Source organism: Trematomus bernacchii, unplaced genomic scaffold (assembly GCF_902827165.1).
Source record: "Trematomus bernacchii unplaced genomic scaffold, fTreBer1.1, whole genome shotgun sequence".
NCBI lineage: Eukaryota > Metazoa > Chordata > Actinopteri > Perciformes > Nototheniidae > Trematomus > Trematomus bernacchii.
In genome coordinates, this window is record NW_022988043.1 from 6,611,184 (window position 1) to 6,623,272 (window position 12,089).

General features: G+C 41.7%; 1 protein-coding gene across 1 annotated transcript; it reads left to right on the forward strand.

Moving 5' to 3' along the window:
* The first annotated feature begins 330 nt into the window (after positions 1-330).
* On the forward strand, positions 331-12,032 carry LOC117472865 (kinesin-like protein KIF27). The gene is made up of 15 exons (XM_034118300.1): positions 331-930; positions 1,424-1,624; positions 1,890-2,851; positions 3,633-3,776; positions 3,876-4,052; positions 4,157-4,353; positions 5,164-5,285; positions 5,455-5,592; positions 6,454-6,662; positions 7,225-7,275; positions 7,509-7,679; positions 7,818-8,009; positions 8,835-9,062; positions 9,654-9,852; positions 9,997-12,032. Exons 1-15 carry the CDS (start codon positions 633-635, stop codon positions 10,602-10,604), a joined length of 3,897 nt encoding a protein of 1,298 aa, XP_033974191.1. The 5' UTR covers positions 331-632; the 3' UTR covers positions 10,605-12,032.
* Positions 12,033-12,089: the final 57 nt, after the last annotated feature.

Consider the following 12,089-nt stretch of genomic DNA (forward strand, 5'->3'; position numbering starts at 1 on the left):
TTTCATTCATATATGTAGCCAACTTATATATATTCTCATTCTACCTATGACCAACATATTTTTTACGTTATTAATAGTTTAATGGCTCATTAGTTTTGTCAATACTATTAACATGTCTTTAATTTATTTTATCATACCTCTTCTCTTTTGTATACAATCTATATAGAATATAACATATCTTGCACTGATCAAGTCAAGTCACTGTAAAATAATAAATAATGAAACGTTCTAATTCTTTTTTTATTGCACAGTCGAAAGGTAAATGTCATACTCATATTCAAGAGAATAAAGAACCAAAGGAAATTATAGCAAAAAAAAGACATGCCAATACATGTCGTTGGTGGCGCTGTTGCCTTCACGTACCCCTCGGTCCTCCTCCATGCAGGCTCTTGAACGCCTCTCCTGCTCTCCTCGACTGCTGCTGCACCGCGGCGGCGGTTTCCCGGGCAACCAAGGAGCGACAACAAACGGTAGATGTCAAAGTTAACAACAAGCCAGGCGAGGACGAGGACTTTCTGCTAAAATGTAGACCATTGACTATACTCGATTTCGTATCCGATAAGAGCTCAAGAAGAAAAACAACTTTCAGCAGAACTCATTAGCGGTAATCATTGTGAGTAAACTTTAGCGGGATGAACGAGGTGTGTGTCCGGGTGGCGCTCCGGGTCCGGCCCCTGCTCCCAAGAGAAGTCCTCCACCACCACCAGGTGTGTGTGCGGGTGGTGCCGGACTCCGCTCAGGTGATGCTGGGCTCGGACAGACTCTTCTCCTTCGACCACGCGTTTGGACCCACAGCCAGCCAGGACGAGGTGCACGAGTCCTGCGTCCAGCCGCTGGTGGAGTCCCTGCTGGACGGATACAACGCCACCGTGTTCTGCTACGGTCAAACCGGCTCAGGGAAGACGTACACAATAGGAGGGGGAAACCTGAGTAAGTTGGGCAGGTGGTCGATGTAGTCACCAAAGTCAGGTTAAAACAGATCCAGACCAGAGGATGGTTAAACTTTAGCAGAACAGATATGCTGATTATTTTAGACAATAACAGATGTGAGCAGCAGTGAGCAGCGTTTTTTTAATCTTTAAACTTAGAAAAAACATTGTTTTTGAGTTCTGGAGTTTGTTCAATTGTGAGGATAAATTGAGAGTGTCAGGACTGTATGTTCAAGCTGACCTTTGTAAGCTAGGTGTGAACAGTTACACATGTAGTCTTTGAACATGTCACTCAATCATTTCAGTCAGTTGAGTTTTAGAGAATGATTTTGTTTGCAGACCAAGACTTCAGATCTTGTGGTAAAGGAATTAAAGACATCTCAAGACCGAAGCAAGATTTCCTGGCCCCTAATTTACTGCCCAAAAAGGTCTTTACTTATGTGTCTCTGGTTTTCTTAACTATTCATTTATTTTTCTTATAAAACCTCTCTCAGGTGAAGAGGGAGGAATTATTGACCGTGTGGCCCAGGATGTGTTCTTGTTGCTGGAGGAGAAGAGGAAGAACAGTGATGGTGGGGAAGCCAAAGTGGGGGTGTCATACATGGAGCTGTACAAGGAAGAACTACGAGACCTGCTGGAGCTGCACACCATCCACAAAGAACTTCATATCAGAGAGGATGAGAGAGGAAACACAGGTAAATAAAAAGTATTTTTGACAGCCAAGAAAATGTGCCAAAAATGTATATATTTTTAAAACTCACATTGATTGCATTAAGGTACATTTACTCAAAGTATTTCCTAAATAAAAACATGCAACCTGTACTTTCAGGCATCACATGCCAAGTTTGCTATTGGTTTGGACTTCAGTCAGTCAGTTTGTACAATGGATTACTGCCAACTGGGGAAAGTCATGTTTCAACTCAGTGTTTCCTTAACAAATACCCTTGTTTGTGTCTCCAGTGGTGGTGGGAGCCAAAGAGATGGTGGTCACCTCAGCAGAGGAGCTCCTAAGTGTTATAGAGACGGGCAATGCCCTGCGCCACACGGGCACCACAGGAATGAACGAGCACTCCAGCCGCTCCCACACCATCCTCACCCTCCAGCTCATCCAGTGTTGCCACAGCAACAACTCCTCCTTAAAGTCTGTCCGCTCCTCCAAACTCTGTCTGGTTGACCTAGCAGGCTCAGAGCGTGCTGGAAAAACTGGAAACACCGGGACACGACTCAAAGAGAGTGTTCATATCAACACAGGCCTGCTCGCCCTCGGCAACGTCATCCGCGCCCTCTCGGACCCTGGGAGAAATCGCAGTGTCCACATACCGTACCGTGACGCCAAGATCACACGCCTCCTCCGGGACTCGTTGGGAGGCACCGCCCACACGCTGGTGGTGGCGTGTGTGAGCCCCTCTCACCACAGTGTAGCCGAGACCCTGAGTGTCCTGCAGTTTGCATTCAAGGCTCGTCACATTCGTAATCGTCCCGGAACCACTCCAACAGAGGTTAAATCAGGAACTACCCCATGGGACCCAGGTGAGGCTCGACTGGGCGAGCTGGAGTATGAAGTTCAAACACTGAGAGAGTTACTGAAAGAGAAGGAGAGGGAGATGGAGAGGACATCTGGGAAAACTGGAGAGGGGGACAGCTTCAATCAGATGAGCATACCTGATCCAGATAGCAACGGGAACCAAGAGGAAACACCACAGTACCGCCTTCTGGCTCAGGAAGCTGCTGCCTTGTTGGCAGATATCTCTGGCCCCACCCATAGTCATTCTTTTACACAGCGGCTGCAGGATTGGCAGAAGAGACTGACAGCTGTCAATCACTCACATCAAGCTGAGGAGAAGGACATGCCAGAGGGGAATGGAGATCAACACCACAATGTCACCATACTAAAGCTCAGAGAAGAACTCGACAAATGCAAGGTACTTTTATCAAAGACAAGGAATGAGAAATACAACTTTGCGCACATTGAGGCAAAAACTGTGCAATGTTACATGTTAACACTTTTTGTTATCATGCATAGGAATGTTTCAATCTACAAAGTCTTCCTCAGGCTACCTGCAAACTATCAGGCTATCTTTACCGCTTCAGGAAGATCTCATAGTTGAAAATGTTGCCATGCGACGAATAGAAAAATATATTATTTATTCAAAGTCAACAAGTGGTAAATTTTAACTTTAGATTGTCATTTAAGAAATGGAAAATTACATTGATTTAGTGCACTCGGAGAGCACAGAGGTGACCAATATATACGTTTAATAATAAATGTATCTTTCCCTTGATTTGGGCCACCCCAAAATTCAAAAGGTTATCATTTTTTAAGCCCACGGTTCCTCCTTCAAAAAATGTCATGTTAATCTGGCCAGTAGTTTTTACTGTAACCCTGCTGACAAACAAACAAATGAAACCAAAAAAACATGACCTCCATGGCAGAGAAAGTTTGAGTTAGCTGTGAAAATAAACGCTTACAGAGACAGGTAGTGTAAGATATAATGCTCCAGGAACAATTTACAGATGGAAGCAGAGAGAGCAGAATAAGCAGGGTGGGAGGTGTCTGATATGATGCTTTGTGTGTGGCGGGTGGTGAATATGTTATAAAGCTCTGAGGCAAAGATTGCTTGCTTGCTGCTGGTGTTTCTTAACTTGAAAAGTCAAAGTATAGAGTGAGCAGAGACAAATGCTCTCTCTCTCTCTGTCTCTCAGGAGTCTCTCACCTTAGAGGAACAGCTATTGGAGCAGAAAGATGCAGAACTAAGACAGGTCCAAAAAGAAGTACATAAGCTTCTTCAAGAAAGAAAAACCCACCTTCAGGCCCTAGAGGATGAAAAGGAACGCACACGAATACAGGTGAGGAGAGTGTGGCTCTTTTATACGGGGCAAAAAGACGCTGACACCCTTAGCATTGTATATTATCTGCAAATTAAACGTATGTGTTAATGTTTTCAGACTGAACAACTGGTAGACCAGCAGATCACCATCAGTCGTCTTCGGAGTGACCTTGTGACCTTTAGGGGTGCAGCCTCCGAGGGAACTCTTGAAACAGGGGCTTCTGGGAACTCAGACAAGAGACCCCACAGTGTCCCTCTGATCAGACAAAGCTATAGACACGGACCTCCCAGGAGGGTATGAAGCTGCACGTTTTCTTCTGTATGTGTGGACTTCTGTGTCAGACTTGTTGACCTTTAATGGCTGTACATATATCTGTGCAAATGCTTGTGTGGTTTTAGATTCAATCCAGTCCCCCGGCATATTCTCTGGAGAGGGTGATGGCAGCCTTTAAGATGCGTAGTCATCTCCTGCTGGCTGAGATCGAGGAGAAGGATGAAGTATACTGTCCATTCATAAAACAACAGGCAGAGAGCAGAGACAGCGATCCAGAGATGGAGGAGGAGGAGGATGTCTCTGTGGGCAGAGTGGGATTCAGGTGAGAGCCTGTATAACACTAGCCTTCTGTTTTTTTCTTTGTCATGCCTCAAGTGTTTCACTTCAACACATACCATTACAGCCAATAGATAACATTTATTCCTCACCTGCTCTCGCTTTGTAGAGCAGTGACCTCCATGCACTAAGAGAGGCATGGTAGAGGGCTTTCTTTTGTGACACACTACACTTTTGGTGTTGAGGATGACTGCAATGTGTGCTGTTCAGATAAGGTCAACAAAGCACTTGTCATTTTGTTAGTTGGTGCACATGAGCCTCTCACAAATCACACAAATCCTGCATGTTTTAATTTTCAATTCCATCCTTTTACATGATTTGATTGTGCTAATTTTCAAAATAATAAGTGAGATTCCAGCCTCTGACTTTAGTTCTGAATTGAAGAACAATATATTACACATATTATATATAATGTAGTTAAATCATTTAAATATGTTTAGCCAGCAACAAGCTTTTGTGCCACATGGTCACACCTGCTGACAGCTTCCCAATTGATGCAATGTAAACTATTGGGCATAAAGGATATGTGAAATCTCTGGGGGTGCATCATTGCGGGGAGCGCACTGCTTTTAAAAAGGATGAAAGGTGACATGTTTGGCCATTAATGATCCCAGGCGTTCAGCTAAATTGTTTATGTATAACAGTTGTTCTCCTCTTATACAAGCCTATGTCATGTGCCACAGAAATACAAACAATTATTGACTTCAATTTCACACATGCTCTCATTCAGAAAATCAGCTTTCTTTTGCAGTGAGTTCATCTAAAAAGATCTGCCTAATAAATGACGTTTCTCCAGGCGTTCTTTAAACAGAACATGGACCAACCGGCAGATGAAATCTGCAGTGAAAGAGAAAAACTCTGATCTAGACCAAACATCAAACGGAAATCCATCAGTGCAGCAGCCTCAGCAAACCACAGGTAAAATGAACATGTACTTTATATATGTTTTTGCAGTATTTAGTTTTCATGTCCTTTGTACTGATAGGGGCATGCTTCCCTCCAATCCTTCATGTGACATTCCAAGGAGTAGATATTTATTTAAGAGGTTGTTTCCTCTTCATATAGTTATTTGTTATTGTTTTATCAGGAACCAAGGAAGAGCACACCACTGAAAGCCATATGAAGAAGGGAAGACTAAGAGCCAGCGTGACTCAGAGGAGGATCCAAGATCTGTCGGTCAACATGCGTATGAAAGAGGAGCTCCTCAAAGAGCTTCACAAAACTGGTGTGTTTATAAATAGACATTATGATACAGATACATGGTGACACTAATTGTCAACAACGGTAGCAAAGAGAAATTATATGAAATGAATTGGCAAAACAAACAGATGACCAGAATAATGCTCAGCTGCTATGCCAATTGCCAAATATTGTAAAAATCTGAAAAGAAAATGGGATTTCTAAAATACGTCTATGGTTTATTGGCCTGACACCAAAATAGACGTTTAGGAATGTGAAGGAACAATATACAGGTTTGATGTTTAGATAAAAATCTTGTTATTTTTAGTATTTGCAGCCTTATTCTTATTGACCTTGCATTAACTGGGATTTCTTACTTAAAGGTGGGGTAGGTCATTTTGGAGAAACCAGCTCGAGTGCGCTAGAATTTGAAAATACACAACCGGAAAAAATGTGCCACTTCCTTACAGACCCCCTCCTCCAACACACACAAACGTGCACATGACCAATGAGGGCACGAGATAAGTTTGTGCACAGATGGAAGGCTGACAGGCAGGTAGGCCATCCAATCATTTTAGCCGGGTAAAATGATTGGTCATGCTTTTTACAGCGCCACAGCTTCCACAGATGAAATGAGGAGGGGCTCTGTAAGGAAGTGGCAGATTTTTTCCGGCTGTGTATTTTCAAATTCTAGCGCACTCGAGCTGGTTTCTCCAAAATTACCTACCCCACCTTTAAGAGCATTCCATGGAATATAACAAAAAGTGTTTCTGAAATAAATTACATACCCCACCTTTAAGTTCCAGGTAACAAAACCCCATAGTGAATCATCCCATTACAACATAACAGTTTCAAAACCTTTGGCAATGTGTTGGTTATTATAACCATCTCTGAATGTGTTTGTCAGACAAGGAGACCCAGGCAGTGGGCGGACATGGCGGGCACAGTGGTGATGGAAGAGACGCCGGCGTGTTGGTGAGACTCTCCCTGCAGAGCCAGAGGGTCCGAGCAGAGGTCTACCGCAGCCTGCAGCACATGAGAGCGCAGAGAGAGCAGCTTCAGAGCAGCCTTAGGCCGCAGAGAGAGGCCGACACCAAGGAACCGGAGGAAAAGGAGGTTAGTTTTACAGATTTGATAACAGTAACATCAAACACCTTGTGAGGACAGTGCAATAGGAAAAGAGATGAACATATTAGACTACACTTCAGTGTTGTGTAAACAATTGTCTATAAATGGGTTAACACAGCAAGATCATTTAATTTATATTCTAACCGCTCAGATATCTGACAGCCAGTTAAGCTAGTAAGCTCTTAGGCGAAGCAATAGTGTTGACATTGTTACAAAATAACTTTTGTTGATGGCTCTAGGTGCTGCTTTACTCAGTAAACTGTTAAGACTCCCCTTTCAGTTTACATTGATGTTTAGCTTTTGATTTACCAGGGTATACACACACTTACACACAACACACACATCTCAGTTGAGTTAGTTGAGTGTCATTGGGAGTGCTAAAAGGTGACAGCTAACACTATAAGGATAATAATAATAATATAATAATACATTTGATTTATATAGCACTTTTCAAGACACATAAATACGCTTTACAAAAGTCACATTTAACAATCATTGACGAGACCTTTGGGAAAAACTTGATTTCTTGTTGTGTTTTCTTTTCTGTTAGGAGCAAAGGGCAGGAGATATGACTGTAATCAAAAGCAATCACCAGGAAGAGGTAAAGGAAAAAAAAAAAAAATTTAATATAAAAATAGAAACAGTATACATTCTTAAAAAGTTTGTTTTGGTTTTCTCCATAAAAATGTGAGTTTAAACAGATTTTCTTTCAAATACAATCTTTCTTGTTTTCTATTTCCCACTCTTTGTCATTGTTGTTGCCTTCCTATTTTCTCAATGTTTATATCATCTCCTCTATCCCTTTTTCCCTAATCTCTCCTCACCCCTCTGTAGCTGCTTGACAGTGGTTGGCTAGAGGAGGAGGAGGAGCGTGTGCTTCATAAGAGAGCGGAGCTGCAGGAGCTGGAGGAGGAGCTGAGGAGGAGAGAGGAGGTGCTTCTACGCAGAGAGGCCTGTCTGCAACAGAAAAACAAACTAGAGATCAAGAGGCTGCGCTCCAGTCAGGTGAGCCTGCATAGGCGTTGGTACCGCTGTGTGATTTATTATGATTTAACCGTCTATGGCTGATGCACTTATGGATTTGGGCAACATGTGTTATGGAAGCCCAGCCCTGGAAGTTTATATATATCAATGACTCAGCAGACTCTGAGTCAGAACCTGCTGAGTGTGTCGGTGAGGTTGGAGTCTCTGGAGGAGCAGCTGGGGAGCAGCAGCAGTGTGAGGCAGACTGGAGGAGTCACCATGGAGGAGCTGAAGAGAGAGAGGGACACACTCAAAAAGAGGAGAGACGCTCTGGACCGCGAGCTGAAGGACAACAGAGTGTTCACTGTGGAGGTCAGGAAACAGTAACATTGTATTTGTGTGTACTGTACTGTACGTATCAGGGTTATTAGTGTAAACTAAACCTGGTTACAAATGTATTCTTACTAAAATGATCGTCGTATTTTAGAATAAAACAACATGGCCAGTGTTTAAAGGTGGGGTAGATAAGTTTGAGAAACCGGCTCGAGATACACTTTTTGTTATATTCCATGGAATGCTCTTAACATCCCGATAGCAATGAATATCTTAAGTGCTTTGACAAAAAATCCATTAAAAAATGTCATCTGTGGAAGCCGTAGTACTGTAAAAAGCACGACCAATTATTTTAGGCCCGGCTAAAATAACTGGATGGCCTACCTGCCCGTCAGCCTTCCATCTGTGCACAAACTTATTTCGTGCCCTCATTGGTCATGTGCGCGTTCGTGTGTGTTGGAGGAGGGGCTCTATAAGGAAGTGGCAGATTTTCTCCGGTTGTGTATTTTCAAATTCTAGCGATCTCGAGCCGGTTTCTCAAACTTACCTACCCCACCTTTAAATAGTGTAGTAAATGAATTGCCATTCAACCAGGCTATATATATATTAAATATATTAACTAGTGTTGCGATAACGTTTTCTTCTGAATGTGGTAGTGAAAGAGGACTCAAGTTTATTCAAAATTCAAAATATTTAAACAGGCTATTCCTACAAAGGTCTCCACAAACTGAATCTTAATGAAACAAAACAAAAGTATTAACTTGGTATATATAGCACGGGACATTATTTCTGGAAGCATTTTATTTTCATTATTGTGCAACTTTTATATTGTGTGCACTGTGATTTGTGTTTGTCTCCATGTAGGAGGAGCATTCCCTGCTTCAGCTGGAGGAAGCGATTGAAGCTCTGGATGCAGCTCTAGAGTTTAAAAACCACTCCATCCAGGACCAACAGAAGAGGTTGCTGATTAAAGACTCTTCTTCACATCAGCCTCACAGCCCTGACCCCGCCCAACTCTGTGATGTCATCAGGAAGCTGAAGGACCTCTCACCACCCGAGGCCTCGGAGCTGCTCATCAGATATTTCAACAAGGTGAAATTAAATATATGCACATACATTATGGAAACTGCGATGGCCTCTATTCCAGCTTCTTTACAAGTGAAAGTTCTCTATTTGTCTTAACTTGGTCTTCCTTTCCTTATTTATTGTTTAATATTTATAAGCACATTCCAATGTGTCTGTTGGTTTCCTTAAAACATGTTTATTCATTTGTAAAAAAATGGATTCTGCCATTGTCAATGGAAACTGACTCCATCTCTTTCTGTTTTATGTTTCTGCTTCTTTCTTCCTCTGCTATTTACCTTTGCTTGCTTTTCTCTCCAGTTGACACGTTTTTGTAGGTCAAAAACTGAGCCCAACAATTCCTATAATGGTAGTTAAATTATAAATGGAATCCCCTCCTTCATCTTTGCAGCTACATCTTAATATAACTTGATATAACTTCTCTCCAGGAGGTTTGTTTGCACCATGACAAACCGCTTCCTAACTGTTTTTCTGTCCTTACAGTTAAACCTAACCCTCTTCAGGTGTGAGAGTAAACAAAGGTACAGCCATTATCCCTGTAATTATATGCAAAAACATCTACCTTTTCTGGTTCCCTCTCGCCTTTATAAACCTTCCCAGGTTGTCTGTCTTCGTGAGGTGGAGGGCCATTTGCGTTTGCAGTGTGAAGAGCTGGAGCTTCATGCCAGAGAGCGAGAGGTGGTGCTGAGGGAGATGGAGGTTGCCACGCAGCGTGTAGCCCTGGATGCAGACCGCAGGCTCACCCAGCAGCACCAAGACCACCAGAGCAACATCCAGCTACTGCTGCAGAAACTCAGAGGTGAGGAAATTAGATCACCAAGACCATACCGTTTGAATGTGAAACTATTCTGGTCTTCTCTTTACTATTAGCACAGAAATTGATTGAACATTGCTGTTTCATTAACTTTTGTGTCCCTATATTCTTGTGTGTGTGTATGTTTAGAGGGTGGTTCAGGAGAGGCACAGCAAGCTTTGGAAGAAAGACTGCAGCATCTAGAGAAAGAGCTGTTTTTCTACAAAAGCTCCAGCAGGCAGCTTAAAAAGAAACTCAAAGATCTTGTCAGTGATGCCCTACACCCTGTCGATCAGCATTCACACACACAGGAGAACAGACACAAACACAATGTGCAGCTACATGCGAGTGCAAACAAACCCCAGACGCACACTGAAGAGTTACAGACAAGAACACATATTGCAACAACATACACAAAGATACAGGCTGAGCAAACAGACAAAAAGGCACACATCGTTTCTCAAATGAGGAGACATGCAGATCAAACCCCCAGCCCCTCCTCATCTTCTGACCTCCAAGCACGCAAAACAACAAAAATGTCTGATTACAACCATACTCACACACAGGGGGGGAGTGACAGGGGGGAGAGTTCACAGATGACACCTGTCCGTGTGTGTCGCAGAGAGCTGAGACAGATCTCTCCAGCTGATCTGCAGGTCTGTAGTTCTGCCACAAGGAGGCGACAGTCTGCTGTGGAAACCAGCACAGAGTCAATGCTAGAGGACTCCATAGAAGTGCCCAGAAACACAGACAGATGATTTATCACGGTACTGACGAGTCAATCTAGAGCAGTGTGTACATCTGATACCAGTTGGGTACTATTGAAACTAAGAAAATGCATCCCCTCATCTTGAGTATCTTGTGGAAATGTTCATGCATTTTTCTTTGGTATAAAGACTAATTGTAGGTCTTTGTTGGGCTTTGGATCAGTCAGTAGCACCCATTAAATTACTTTATACAACCAAGATACTGGTATATATGCAATGCATATCCATATTCACATTTTATTCAATATGAAAAGCATGTGGTTAAAGTTGAACAAGTTTTATTATTAGCTTTTTTTCATAAACACACCCATACTGTTGTATATCACAAAATAGTGAAACCACAGAAAATCAGATCTGCAGAGTTTGTGACCAAAGGAGAACAAAGCGACTGAAATGTGGTTAATATTAAAATGTTTTCCGTTTGAACCAGTTCAGTCTCTCCTCGTAGCCCTGTCCTCCTTTTTTATTGGTCCTCTCTGGTGGTCACATATTTACCAGATCCTGGCTCTGCTGAAGGATTTCGCCTTTCAACAAAAGAAGACCAGTGTTGTCATGACAACAGTGACCCTGATAAAAGGCACGCATAGAAAGACATTTCCAATAACTTGGCTGTGATTTTTTACTTGGAAATATAGTGAAATTTTTCCATTTGGCAATTACAGATTCTTGTCTTAGCTCATGCCACACCCAAATACAACACTGCAGATTAAATTCTGATTTTTTTTTAATCTTATGTACATTGTGTAAGAATGGAATATTTAATGCAAAAAATAGCACTTTTCTGATTAGTTAAAAATATTTCACCAACTGCAATCCACTAAAACGATTATCCTTGTGAAGAGAATTGCTTTGTCTTTCCCCTTATTTTAAGCACTGTTCAGCACTTAGAATGGCCAGAAGTTGTGTTTTTCTGAATTACAAAAATAATATAAGGCTATGTAGTTTTATTTATGCAATTTTAAATACAAATGTTGAATGTCTATGTGCAATATGTTCTTTTAGTAGCATTATATGTTGAGTGCTGTGTAAATAATGTTTTATATGAATGACTCATTACAGTCAAATGTATTAAACTTTTTGATATGCATATCTTACTGTCTTGCCTTTAATGTGAGGGCTCATTCAATCTCATCCTCAACCCTTACCCCTATAAATCCTATTAGTGGGTTATGTTGATCACTTTAATGTTGTAGCTGGAATAAATTGAGCTAATTAAAATTCTTAATATACTGCTGAGTAATTTAACCTATAATAATATAAGAACATGTATAAGGTGGTTTATAGATTGTATTAAAACAATTATTCTGAAACCATATTTGACAAATAAATGTAATGGTGCAGCACTACAATGTTGCATCAAATGGACATACTTAAGTAAAAGGGTAGTCAATTTGAATCTGTCAGAAAATGTTATGTATATACTGTCGAATATACACATTAATATAACCGGTCTGATATGCATTAAACCTCAGCAAC